General features: G+C 46.6%; 1 protein-coding gene across 2 annotated transcripts in view; it reads left to right on the plus strand.

Annotated features, from left to right (window-relative positions):
• Positions 1 to 12,693, plus strand: part of LOC144110595 (histone deacetylase 3-like) — a 143,362-nt gene extending 130,669 nt beyond the window's left edge. For both annotated transcript variants that reach the window (XM_077643614.1, XM_077643613.1), the window contains 2 exons: positions 7,099 to 7,434; positions 12,288 to 12,693. In XM_077643614.1, the coding sequence (XP_077499740.1) occupies positions 7,099 to 7,434; positions 12,288 to 12,572 (621 nt within the window). In that variant the 3' untranslated portion in view covers positions 12,573 to 12,693. The remainder of the gene's footprint in view (positions 1 to 7,098; positions 7,435 to 12,287) is intronic.
• Positions 12,694 to 14,746: the final 2,053 nt, after the last annotated feature.

Here is a 14,746-nt window from a genome sequence, read left to right on the forward strand (position 1 = left end):
GCCGGACTTTCCGTGGGGAATTTTTAAAGTCTGTTGGAATACTACCTTAAGGTCACTTTTATTGTTTTTAATAACCAGCCATTTCTACAGTGGAATGGCATTTGTATTGGTTCGTGTGTTGCTCCTGTGCTCTGCGATATATTTTTAGATTGTATTGACCGTTCTTTAGACCATGTTTTTAAAGCAGGGAAGATTTTAAAAGTTTTTAGGCACGTTGGTGACTTTTTAGTGGTGTTAAAGGCTGACTCTTCCTACCAGGATACGATTAATGAAGTTTTATGTGGTTTTTTAAGCAACACGGACAAGGTCTTATTTTTACCCACGAGCTACCCCACAGGAATGTTTTGCAGTTTTTAGACATCGAGCTTGAGGTCTGTGAACGCCATACTTGCTGGAAATACCTACCACGAGCAAAGAAGGAACTCTTGCCTTTTAAGTCTGCTCACTCAAAGATCGTGAAAAGGGGCATAGAAACTTCATGTATGGAATCGGCCCTCAGAAAATCGTGTGCGTATAAATTGCAAGAAAGTTTTGATAATCAGGTGAGCCGGCTTTTGGCAGCAGGTTACCCTGTTTCGCTTTTGACTGCTGTGGCTGAGGCCGTGCTCCGGAAATGAAAAACCAAAGCGCCAAAACAGAGGGTGGCCGAATATGAAACTCACAGGCCTTACATACATAAGGCCTCCCACCAACTCAAGAGAGTGGCTAGCAGGCATAAAATCCCTTTGGCGTTTTTTGTGCCGAACAAGCTTTCTAAGCTGTGCTCCCGCACGTGCGGTGATGGAAGGCATGGATGTCAAATCAGGCATGGGACAACCTTTGTCCCTTGCTCCACCGGAGTCGTGTATGCTTTCCCGCTCTCGTGTGGAAAGATGTACATCGGGCAAACAGGGCGTTGCATAAATGAGTGACTCAGGGAGCATGCGCTAAATGTGAGGAACAAAAGTGACAAAGGTGCACATCTTGTGTCACACATTGTTAACTGCAGCAATTGTGCACTGCGATTTGAAAAGGCGGCGATTCTGGGTAGAAGCAGAAACGAACACGCGCGGCTGGCTCTCGATGCATCCGATATTAGGAAAAAGGCTGAAGGATGTGTTAGCGCTACTTGCTTATCACTTTACGCCGCCAAATTGAAGTTTTTGTGCACGCGTCGTTGCCAGTAATCTCGCATGACTGGAATTTTTTGTTAGCTTGCGCAAGTGTGGAAAATTGTATATCTATGCGTTGGTGTGAGAAGAATAAAATAGTTGTTAGTGTTGCGCCAGTCCTTGTGTTTCTCCCGTGTATGTGGTTCGTCGAATGTTTTGTGCACATCGTTCATCTGTATCCTCCTGTAAGCTCTGCGGGAAACCAGGAGACTTTCTTCACGTCCTCCTCACATATCCTACCTTCCCACACCCCCCACCCCAACCACGGCCGAGTCATACTGGGAGGCTCTTCTGGCCAGCTCCGCTGCTGCTGACCGGCACCGGATAATTACAGACGTCCTGAAGCGGATAGCCCTCCATAGGCTGTCCTTTGCCCTGTTAGGGCAGCCCCGTAAGGGTTGCCTCGTGCCAATGTTACTAGACTAGGTTCAGTTGACAAACTCTCCGCTGGCTCCATGCTTCCCCTGTGTCTCCACTTCCAGTTTGGCCAACAGGTGGCGGGAGTGTGCTATTGAGACCTAGCTGCGCGTCTGCTAGGCTTGCTAGGCTGTAGTCGGGCGCTCAGTGTGTGTGTGTTTTTTTTTATGTTCAGCCGGATGGAAAGCTTCAAATGCATCACTGCAGCACATCTTAGCCACTGGCACTTCTGTATTTGCTTCAAAACATGTGCTAACCGCCGTAAGTTTTTCAGGGCGAGTCCAAAGTTGCCGGCAACATTCGGCGTTACGAGCTGCGTGCTTCTGCCAACGTTTGGCTGCCTTTCCGCAACCTTGCTTGCTATTTTCCAGCATGCCCTGCTTTTCAAAGGTTATAACTGACGTTGTTTGAACAAAACAATCCTTCTGCATCTGTAATATTCATAAAAACGATTCATGCCGCAATCTATGTGTGATGCAACAAACGGCAGCGACTTCCGTGTCCGTGAGCACCCCTTTTCAATGCAGATATGCAAATGCTGCCTCATGCTATCTCGGCAATGTAATTATGGTCACTGCCAAAAATAGCTATTTTAGCATGCACTAGAAAGTAACGGGACGATATGGCTTTCCTCAGCAGTTTATTCGGAGGCATTCCGAAGTGAATTTCACTTCTGTCTGTTGGTGCTAAGGAATAGCAGCTCAGGCAAGGTACATTTTCACTGGGTGTTCCTTACAGCAGTTTAGCACGCTTCCTGGCAACTTTAACTTGTACTTTTGAGTCTTTGTGTTGCCGTAGAAACTTTGCATAAAAATGCATTCGTGTAACGAGATAAAAATTAATAATACGCGCACAGAGCTCTTCAGAATGGATGCAACATCCAGCCTGTACAAGGCTGCTGCCCTTGAATCGACAAGTCTTCCACGATAGACCAAAACAAGACTCGAAACACTATGTTAGATTTTGTCCTTTTGATTATAGTGCTCTCAATTCTTGTAAGAAGCGACGTGAAGGCTTTTGATGACAGCTGGACGGCACCCGGAACAAAGGAACGCATCTCGGTCAAAATAGCTGCGGGCGGTACGTCATCTGTAGCAAGGAGAGTATTGCAGCAGTCCTGGCAGCTCGAGAACTTCGCTGCTTTCTTTACCACGTATCCAGCGAGGTAGTATAAAGCTGCATCAGTTGAACTGGGCCGGCCATAATTGTGCTGGTTTGAATCCTTTTCTGGCAGTTTCTCTAAGACAATGTTGTGAAGGAGCTGTCCGGGCCTGTCTTCTTGTTCTTTCTTTTGCTTGAGAACTTCAAAGGTCTTCGAACTTGGGCTCACTTTTACTATGACAGGAACAGGATCTGCATTGAAAGTGCAATTTCCTTTCGTCGCCACCTTTAAAGGAGTGTGGAGGCTCAATAGGCGGAATATTTGGCCGAAATGTCCTATCGTACGGTGATCTTCATCACCGCCAAATGACCTCATGACTCCAAAAAAGCGCTGAAAGAGAGAAAAACAACAACAAACAAACATGTAAAGTGGAAAATAAAAAGCTGCAAACTATGTCAAAATGGATCCTAAAAAATACTTCCAATGGGTCCTGGCTGAGTTTTGCAGTGAGCACGTATCTCACGTCCTCGTCAAGCAGCAGGAAGATTATGTCCAGCACCGTCATCAGTGTTACTCCGATGGATTTTGTTCTCTCACTGCTGTTCTTTTCAGTCACGTTCAGCATGATGAGGAAGTCTGTATATCTGTATATAGTCTATATATAGTCTGTATATATCTGGCTCACAATATACTATGATAAGCCGCACTAAGCACAAGAACGCCTGTTACTTTGATTTTCGGCGAGTTCTTGCGAATGCCTAGAGCAGAGTGCCTGGCATTGAGAACATCAAGCAGTTCATTCACCTCCATCTTGAATTTTTCTGTTCTTTCACTGGCCTCGAAGCCTGGTTTACGCTGGTCCCTGTAAAACCTGAGCCCAGTGGCGACACTCCTGCTGAATAACTGGAAAAAAGTCAAGTATTTGCATTTATAAACATTTTATCACGACAAAACCAAAAATAATGCCAAAACCGCCAAAGCAGAGTGCCAACTAGAGGTATGCCTCTGGGAGATACCTGTGTTGCCAGTCTAACGTTCATTTTCTCCAGCTTGCTTGGCTCGACGTGAGAGGGCGTGAGCTTTTGGACGACCTTGAGGTGGTTCTCCTTTGTAGCATCGTACAGGCTCTCGTAGTGTTTAAAATTGATGCAGTTACTTCCAGCCTAGTAAAAAACCAACAGACAAAAAGGCACCTTTTAGAATAATTCATCGGACAACTGTTAGTGCAGTAATGTTTCAATTACCTTTGCATATGTGTGCGTTGGGAGATGGTTCCTGATGCACTTAATGATGTGTGGTACATCACACAAGAAAGGAAGAAAGCATCCATCTTCAAGCGTAGGATGCGGAATCTTGGTCACAACCTGGTGCAACTTCCGGGATATTCTAAGATGTGTCCACGTCAATCAGTTGTTACCCGCACCATCACTGATAACAGCCAGAACTGAGGCACTGTGACGCTCAAGCTGCAACACTGATTTTGTGACAATCATGGCCAGTGTAACTCCACGAGCCATACCTCTAGTGGTGAAACTTGCAATGGGCTGAACCCAATTGTGAAATAGAGGGACAAACATCAGTACAAGAGCATGATCGGCCAAGGCAGCTTTGCTTTGCTCTCCTGTGTTTTCAAACTCTTCAAAGCCATCAAATTTGTATGTTCACTTATTGAAGTCAGTTCCCTCTCTCAGTTTGATTTCATCAAGCACGAGTGTGCCATACTTTTCAGCATCACGCTTGCTTGCAAAGAATGCCTCGAGCGCTTGCAGGATAACATGGTTGTAACTGTACTTGCATGGTACACCTGAAAGTACCTACTATTTAAGGCGACTGCAAGTCGGTGTGGGAAGCAAGCTAATTTTTCGTATCACATTGTATGCTTTGGGGCTTGAAATGTGAAGAAGAATACAGTTCAGCACCCAGCTCCTTGTGTAGCGTACACCTTGTGGGCCCTTTGCTTTTATTTGCTTCAAGGACATCTTAAATGCTAGCTGTTGGAGAGGTGGAAACAATGTTAGATGCATACTAATTGATATGGATCTTTCACTTGTCAGCTGCTCTTTTAGATCAGCCATATTCTTCATGAATGATACTCTAGCAGCTGCTGCCCTGATGGCATTCTTTTGAAGATTTTTCACCTTTCTCTGTCTGCACATGTGCCTTTTTTGCCTTTGAGATGTTTTTTTCAAGAGCTGGTTCTCTTCAGTGCGGCAGAATGAGCATGTTTGCGGCTTAGAGTGCCTGGCATCTGTGTGAAATACAGTTGCTGCTTTGCACATCGTATCCAGAGCATGCGTAATGATTGTAATTGATTAACTGGTCACTAAGATCTTGCACAGTGTTAATGCTCACGCTCAGCACAGCCTTTGCCTTGCAGCCTCTCCAGCTTGCTGTTGCCACTCTGTCGCTGCCCACAACAGCACACTTCTTGATTTGCAGTGCCTTGTTTTCAGACTTCAATGTGAAAAATGTGGCAAATTTACCACTGCTGTTGTCCACAGTAACCCGATCCCACAATGGCGGTAGCTGTATGCCTTCCATTTCAGTAAAGATGGAGTAGAGTAAAGGTGGAGGTCAAGTAGAAATCTACTCCACCTTGGGGTATTACCCTAAACATTTGACCTACCTCTTCCCATATTCAGGATAAACGACTCGGCAAAGATGAGTTCGTGAACTGTAACTACTGTCCAAGTTTGTGCGACAGCAATATCCGAGAACAGTTTGAATTCAAAACCACATGAGCACAATGCGCCGACCCATTAAGAATGCCAGCCCTGAAATTTATTTATTTATTTACTTATTACATAATACCAATCCTTTTCAGGATTAAGGTGGGAGTGGAGTCACTCTATGCATAGTGACAAAATATCAAGAGAAATTGATAAAAACAAATCCATAAACAAAATATGCTTGCTAGGTGCTACACAAATGATCATAAAGCAGACACGAAAACTCATCATGGGGTACCATAGACACCACGTCAGGAGGTAGCTGATTTCAGTCGTGTGTGGTCAGTGGAAAAGAGGGAATATTTCAAGCAATAAGCAGCATTGAATTTTTTGACATTTCGAGCGTGTTTATTATGAGTTATGCGAGATGTGTGCTCCTTGATGTAACTTTGCTTATCAATCCCAACAGTTTCATTCATAATGTTATAAAAAATACCCAGACGCTAATGCTTCCGTTGAACAGAAAGTAGTGACAAATTGGCTCTACTGTGCAAAGGAGCGACTGGATCTTTCCTTTAGAAACTGGAAAATATAAAACGTAATGCAGGTCTCCAAGTATGCTATAATTCCTGCACTAAAACTTTGCTTTTCGGATCCCACACCTTTCATGCGCACTCCAGCAATGGGCGCACCAACATTTTATATGCAGTTATTTTGTGTCACTTGAGGCAAACTTTTGTGTTTTCCTGAGGTAGCCTAACTTCTTATTAGCTTTATGAACAATGGACATGATGTGTTGCCTCCAGTTAAGGTTTCCTTGTATGGAATACCCATACTCTAGCGGTTGATGTTTGTGTGATATAGTCATGCATGTTGATTTATTGGGGTATAATGACATTTGCCACAATTTTCACTAGTCATTTATTTTATCCAAGTACTCATTTAGTCTAATTTGGTCATCTACTGTCTGAATCCTAGTGTAAATGATGCAGTCGTCTGCAAACAATCTTAATTTAATCGACCTGCCCATCACAAGATCGTTTATGTACTACACAAACAATGAAGGTCCAAGTACCGGACCCTGCGGTACCCTTGATCTTACTTTGCATCTGCTGGACATAGTTCCTTCGATGAATACAAACTGTCGGCGGTCACTCAAGAAGCTCTCAATCCATTTTATCACTGAATCATTTTTAAGAACGTGCCTCATTTTCGAGATAAGTTTTCTATGGTTTAATTTGCCGAAGGCCTTCATAAAATCGAGAATAATGCCTATCTGTCCCTTGCGATCAGTAATCTCACAAAAGCCATGCGTTACTTCCACTAATTATGTTACTGTTGATAGGCCCTGTGTTGATAGGCCCTGTGCTCTGTTTTATGCTTAATTTAATTTTGTTAAAATTAACAATGTTGCTGTACACATTTACGGCTGTGTGGGTATTGGCAACGAGTGCGAACAAGTTCTGAAAAATCGAGCAGTCACTCGCGACACGTCAAAAATTTCAGGCGCCCTTATACATTGGATTTAATAGGCCATGTCGCAGTGCCTTGAAAAAGTCAGTCAAGCATGCCCAAAAAATCCTCAGTCCTAATTTTTGGTTCACAACTGTATGTGATGGCCGATTTATGAATGGACGCTTCATTGGGCCAGTCCTTGTGTTTCTCTCGTGTATGTTGTTCGTTGAATGTTTTGCGCACATCGTTCATCTGTATTACAGTAGACCTCAGCTACATTGCTTCCTTTTTGGGGGAAGCGCAGGTGTTCAAGCCCGTCATCCAGGGGGTGATGGAGTTCTTCCAGCCCAACTGCATAGTGCTTCAGTGCGGCGCCGACTCGCTGGCGGGTGACCGGCTGGGCTGCTTCAACCTGAGCATCCGCGGCCATGGCGAGTGCGTCAAATTCATTCGCGAGCTGGGGTTGCCCACGCTGGTGCTGGGCGGTGGGGGCTACACGGTGCGCAACGTGGCCCGTGCCTGGACCTATGAGACGGCCCTGCTTCTTGATGAGCCAGTCAGCTCCGAGATCCCCTACAATGAGTACTTTGAGTACTTTGCCCCCGACTTCACCCTGCACCCCGAGGTGGTCACTCGGCAGGTGGGTGTCTCTACAGCGCTTGATGGGGGTACTAGCACCTGCCGACAGGGCAGGAGCACGGAGACTAGTGGAAAGGCTTGAACTTAAACTGAGGATGGAAAGCAAAATGATGGTGTAACATTAAGAGATAGGAAGTGAGAACAGCCGGTCAACTTCTACAATGAGTATTTCAGTACTTTGCCCCCGACTTCACCCTACACCCCGAGGTGGTCACTCGGCAAGTGGGTGTCTCTACAGTGCTTGATGGGGTACTGGCACCTGCCGACAGGGCAGGAGCACGGAGACTAGTGGAAAGGCTTGAACTTAAACTGAGGATGGAAAGCAAAATGATGGTGTAACATTAAGAGATAAGAAGTGAGAACAGCCGGTCAACTTCAAGATCCTCTACAATGAGTATTTCAGTACTTTGCCCCCGACTTCACCCTGCACCCTGGGGTGGTCACTCGGCAGCGCTTGAGTGACGCCACCGATGTCGCAAAGAGGCAAATAGCGTGGTGGCGCTGCATGCATCTTCACTGTAGGGTGCACACTTCTGCGTGCACACTTCACTGGTAAACGAGCGCCGCTTTCAGGCTGTCTGATGTGGCTTGGGCCTCCAGATAATGCAGAGATTGTTGCAGTATTCTAACGGTCATCACTACAATTCCAAAGTGCCATTTGAATGGGCGGTTGCGCGCTCTCAAGTCCCATCTTTATGAAAAGGTTTGCCACAGTGGCAGCACTGCATAGACTTTTGCTCTTGTTGATTGCGTGTTGTCTTGTTCGCATTCTCTCGCGCAGAATATTAGATTGTGTTTACAACATATTGCACACAAGATGGGCTAAGCAGTTTTTTTTAATCAGTACTTTGTGAAAGAAGCTCTTCCGTTTGAGGAAATAAGCACGACGGACCAGCCATTTGAGACAACGCCACCTTGGTTGCAGTTATCATTTGCAAGAGATCTACTGCTATTCAGAAAGATCTTGACAGAACTAATGTGGCTCTGCCATAGTTATGCTCAATCATTTTATTTCAGTGATTTCATCCAACTCGCTGTTGAACTTGTGAGCACCATATCAGCCTTGCCCATTCATGTTTTTATGGGTTCCTTGAGCTCTATTTTTTATGTGTAAAATTAAAGTCTTGCTATCAGGTAAAGCATTACTTTGCAATGCGCACTGCACAGCAATGTGCGATACAATTTACCGTATAGAGTAGGTTCTGGGCCGCGCTTGTCTAAGGGCGGTTTCCTGACGCCTGAAAAATTTGAAGAAATAATAATGGCAAAAGGTAGCTACATTATTCCTGGTGTGTATAATATTCTTTAACTGACACATTCTGCAGCACGGTACCAACAACGGGATAACCTAGCCTTTGGGTAAAATGAAGGTACCATTGAATTACACAAAGCTTTCAACTGCAAAGCTGGTGGAAAAGCAGGTGAGGTGACAACCGCATCGCACAGAGGGCAGAGAGTTCCGCATGCTAAGTGCATTTCTGAACCGTAAGCCAAACCATCATTATTTATGAGTGCCACATCACATCGCTTTGTTCAAATGTGCCAGCCTCGATTTAGGTTTGTGATGTCTGCCAATGAAATAATCTATCATTCAGTTTTATTACGGGCGGGCAGCTGCCCGTATCATCCAGGCTTTCAGCCAGTTTTATTACAGGTGGCTGCAGCAGCCTGTTATATCATCCAGGTTTTTAATGTGTGGTCTCTATAACGGGCCTAAGAGACCCACGCTAAATAGTCATAAAATATGGGTCGCCACTAACGGCGTACGGATTGTTTGGGTCCCACTCTAAAACCAAGATCGCTGATTCAGACTCCTCCAAAACACGCTGTACAGGATGCAATGCACACACATACACACACGCAGGCACGGATGGTGAAATGTTAAAACAGATTGTCGTGTACCCTACTAAGAGATAGTATGACAGCTCAAACATAACAGCTGTCACCATACTTGAAGAAAAGCAGAAAGTACACAGGAAGAATGTGCACAGAGAACATGCAGACAGATGCAAAACAGACCGATGGGAACCCACAGTGCAAGGCACAACGCTGAACCCTACAGTGAAGTCAACAATGACGACACCTCGTGGTGCCACCGCGAAGCATCAGTGTCGACATTTGCGGCTTCACCACTCCTCATGGAGTCGCCGCAGAGCGAGCTCACTACCTCATTCTAGTCCACTTTAATACTAGTACTCGCCTACAGAGCAGGACTGCAGAGGCTAGCGGAAAGGCTTGAACTTAAATTGAGGATGCACAGCAAAATTGATGGGTGCAACATTAAGAGACAGGCAACAAGAACAGCCGATCATCTTGGAGATCCACTTCAATGAATACTTTGCCCCCGACTTCACCCCCCCCCCCCCCACTTGAGGGTGGTCATTTGGCGATTGGGTCTGAAAGGTAACTACTAATAAGCTCATAAAGGTAAATACAGTAGTATACCAATGTACAATATCTGAACAGGGTATAAAAATATTAAAAATGGGTTTAGTTTTACTGGCCACCCAGAGTCTTTGTCGTTCGATGAAGGAAAAAGCAGTCACTGATGATAGTCAAAAAGCAAACACTGTTTAAAACCTGTACGGGTTGCTTGTTCATAATGAGCAGGACAGGTGCAGCGGCGAGTTTATATGCCAGGAATGTGACAATTATTGGATGGAGATGCTTGACATGGGACCTTCATTCTGATTTAGAGTTGCTTGCGTGGTCTGGATGAATAGGGACTCAAGGGGAAGGCGCATTGCCAGGCTCTTTTCTTTGTATAAGATAGAGGCTTTGTCCCAGTTAGTCTAATAGCCAGTGTCGTGTCCGTGGCCCACAAACACACGAGTGTCATGCTGGTCATTATCACATCCTGTTGATGATCCTTTATGTATCTTGAGAATTTTTCGGTCTCGCCGATGTACGGATGATTACAGTGCAGGCAAGGTATTGGGTGGATAACTCCTGGAAAGCCATCATCATAGCCATCATCCGTGTAGATTATGGCTAAATGGGTGAGGTATATTTATAGGCCATGAAGGCAGGAAAAAAAAGCATCAGTATACAGTCACCAACTGTTTATTCGGACCTCACAGGGACCGCAATAAAGTCTGAATGAGCAGGTGTCCGAAAAATAAGATTCACAAAAAAAAGAAACCCTTTATTTTCACGTACTTACTCAGGCTCGGCAATAGGCTTAAAGAAATCGTGAATGTGCTGTTGCACGCTGCTCCGTTTACATGCAGCCAGATCAGCCTGAATCTCAGAGAGTGTCATGTGGTGGCTATAGGCGGCTGAAAGGACAGTCATTGCATGTATAAGGTACGCGTGCGACGGCAGCGGCGCACATGGTGTGTTATCTTCAGACTCCGAGTCATAGTTCAGTGTGGCAGCAGAAACCTGACGAATAATGTTGTCATCGTCGAGTTCCACGGATGTCAGCACAGCACTGTCAGCATCTGAGAAACTGTCAAACGAGACAGTGTCCGGAATTGCAATGCCACCAATTTGCAGGTCTCGAAGAACACTTTTGGCGTCTGTAGGAAGCACATCGGACGGCAACAGATCCTGGGCCGCCACGGGATCCGCTTCATTGGTCACAGCAAGTCCAGCGTACTGAAAGCAGTTCTGTATAGTTACAGAGGTCACTGCCTTCCAGCCATCCACAAGCATGTTTATTGCCAGCCGAAGGCTAACAGCAGCGTACTGTGTGCTGGCGTCGACACAGAGTATCGTGCGGCTCAAGAGGTGCTATAAAAAACGCCCAGATCCAACAGCTGGAGGAATTCCAAGTGGGTGGACTCGAGATCATGGATGTGACATGTGCACCGCAGTTATCAACAAAGAGCAGTACATTCCGGTTCTGGTACTTGAATTTCCTGTCGAGTTTGTGAATGTAGTCGCTGAAGAGCTGCTGCGTGAGCCATGCTTTTGTGTTGGCCTCGTACCACACCGGCAGCGACTTCACTCCCTTGAAATGTCTTGGGCTTTTGGATTTTTCAGTGACAAGAAGCAGAAGCTTGTCTGACCCCGGCATGGTGCAGCCTACCGTTATCATAACGCTCTCTTTACTATGCTTCCTGCCGTGGCCAGGCAAAGCAAGGGTCCTTTCGGGCAGCGTTTTTATAAAAGAGAGCTGTTTCGTCGCAGTTGAACAGATCATCTGGCAAAAACTGGCACAACAACGACTCCAGAGTGCCGGAGCGATAATTTGCAACAAGGGTCCAGTCGACGCCGCCACTCTCGCCACACATGCTCTTGAAAGCGAGGTCAAATATCTTCTTGAAATTGGGGAGCCACCCATCACTGAACACGAATGCCTTAATGTTCATCCGGAGAGTGAGTGTCTCTGCCTTCTGCTTCAGAAGGTCTCCAGATACAGGAATCTGCTTTGCGACCGTAGCGCACAACCACATGTGGAGGGCTTCTTTGAGCTCCAGGTTGCTGACAAGAAATTTCGTCTTGTTTTGCATGTAATCCGAGACTGCCTGCTTCGAAACATTAAGTTCCCGGGCAACTGTGCTCTGTTCCTACTCTGTAGCTTAGAGTCACTGTACGCTTTGGCTGCATTGCCAAGAAAAGTATAGTTAGGTGCGCAGAGCGAGTGCTGTGCCAGACAAGAAACGGGTTCACAAGGAGAACCAGGTGAAACTTGGCCGCAAGCCCTGCTTGCATGATGCCAAAAGCTTCTTGAGGCAAAGACAACTGTAAATATGCAGTAAAGCACGGCTGAAAAAACATCCCCGCCCTAATGCTAGCGCTTCGTCTACGGGTCTGTTGGAAGTTACCTCACACTAGTTCCATGACTTGGGCAGTTTTTGTGGCAAGAAGAACCCATTGATCACTTTGTGGACCTACGTCTCTGTGCAGGAGAACGCCAACAGCAAGCAGTACCTGGAGGCCATCGTGCGTGCTGTGGCCGAGAACCTCAAGTGCCTAGTGCACGCGCCCAGCGTACAGATGCATCACGTGCCGCCGGACATGCTGCCCTGCTCACGCAAGCCGCCGGCGTCGCCCGCTGCTGCTGCGGATGGAGCGACTAGCACGCCACCCGCGGACGCTGCAGCAGCTATGAGCGGAGCTGCCAGCCCGAGTGGCAGCACTGGCACGCCGGCCTCATCGGGCAACACAACGCCGCTGGCTGTCGAGGCCTGACGGCGCTTGCTGGGCGGGCTTCCACCGCGTGACTCTTTTCTTCGCGTGTTCTTTTTGTCTCGACGAGTGGCTGTTGGGAAGAGAGAGAAAGAAGAGCGAATAAATGGCAGACCAGTGGGGACATGCTGCTCATTTCTCTGTCGGTGGGCCACCACAGGTAAGGAATCACGGGTTGCAAAGCCTCGGTACTGACATAGGGCACGAACTCGCAATAGCTGATAACACCAGCGAAATGTTTATAATTCTCACAATGTCAAAATGTAAGCTCGTAAAGTGTACTACACCATATTTACACGGCTGTAAGTCGACCTATTTTTCAATATTTCAAAATCTGAAGTGGGGAGTCGACTTAAAATCGAAACCAAAGCATGGCAGCATAAATAAAGGCGAGACACGAAATGTCAGGCATGCTACAGCGTGCTTGCATTTCTGCTGCGTGGCTCCGTCCCATCGCTCTTGGTGCTGGCCTTGAGCAGCTGCTATGTTAACTTGCAGAGCAGAGCCAGCATCCCCACCTTGCACGAGGCCGCCGATATTCGCTGTTGATAAGCAGCAAACAGGCACCAGCCTGCTCCCCACATGTGACCGCAGATTGCGTCTGCTGATTACTGGCGGTGGCCCGATAACATATTCCTGTTCTACTCCTAATAGGTATTGCCCTAGCCTTTCTTTGTTTACTTTCAACCGCGCACTCAGCGTTAAAGGGAGCGTCGATAGTTGATGGAATTGCTGCTGTTTCAATCGTGGTGGCACCGCCACTCGGAACCGCAGCGGCGCCGGGGAGTGCCAGTAGCCGACTACTATGCATTTGACTACTGCCGGCCGTGCTTCACAAGTTTTTAATTTCCATACGTCGTCATTTCTGCTCTGGGTCCGAAGAAACGAACTGCGCGCCGGGCCGCAAATTCGGCGTTCGCAACGGGTGATGCAGGTGTGGCAGCTGCAGCGAGGAAAAATTTTCAGCTGTTCCAGGCAATGTCGTGATATGGCTGTTTGCGAAATGCGGGATTTCGCTGCACGACGATGTTAGAATGACGAGCTGTGGGGCCGGAGCAGCGATCACGACAGTAGCGCAAGTGTAGACGAGTAGTCCAGTGACTAATACATTTTCGTTTTGGAATGTGCCCACGGGCGCTCCAGCGCGCGGCAGCCGATAGTGGCTGGCGATAAACGGAGGCCGCAGGATAGTGCTATCGCGTTCTGTTAAAGGCCAGGCATAGGCAGCCTTCAAGTTTTTTGTTCAGAAATGTGGATGGGGGGGGGGGGGGGGGGGGGGGGGTCGGCGTACATTAGAGTCGACTTAGAATCGTGTGAATACGTATTTCAAACACTAAAAATTTTTTAATATTTACTCTGAAAAGTGTGTCTGTTAAAAACCAAAAGTTTGTTTCGACGGCTATAGTCAGATACAACTTGAGCCTGCAGTGAAGCTCCGCCCACATTTAGGACTGGCACACAAAATTCCTCCAGGACAAAAAAGTAGTCTGTTAAAACTTGTCACCTAAACAAGAAACTAACCATGAGAAAAAAAGTTATGAGCTCTAGAATTTTGGCACCTGGTTTGCAATAAAGTCAAAGATTACAAAGCTGATTTCGTTTACTTTTGTGACAGGCTCGCGGAGTAATACAGTACGCCGCGGACCGTGGCCTAGTGTTAACTGCTGTTTTTTAAGTTGCATCCCACTGTAGCTATATTTGGTGACATGAAAAAGCCCTCTCCGACTGTGGACAAATATTACCTAGAGAGAAAGCTGGCGGCACTGTTTATGTGAGGTTTTTAGAACGGCACTTATTCCACCGTGGGAATGGCGGGAAGATGAGGTATCTTACTTGGTTTGGCTAGTTTTAGCCCTGAAACAGGACTATGACTGGTTGAGTACAAATCTTTGCAAGAAAGAAATTTGCAGGGAAATATCTTTAGTGAGCATAGAAAGAGTAAACTTTTATTTCTGTAAAAGGCCGATGCTGGAGTCTTCAGAGAACAGTCCTTTGTCCAGGACCGCTGTGGCTTGGGTGACCAGCTTACGCTGAGAAAGTCCGAGCTGGGCAACTGCGCCTCCCACTGCTCCCGATTTGTTTTGCATATGGGATCAATAGCAATTATTCCAGGGCATTCCCACGTAGCATGATATAAAGTCTGTGTTTGGTTACATCAATGACACAAATCTCTAAAC

This window comes from Amblyomma americanum, chromosome 11 (genome assembly GCF_052857255.1).
Source record: "Amblyomma americanum isolate KBUSLIRL-KWMA chromosome 11, ASM5285725v1, whole genome shotgun sequence".
Lineage (NCBI taxonomy): Eukaryota > Metazoa > Arthropoda > Arachnida > Ixodida > Ixodidae > Amblyomma > Amblyomma americanum.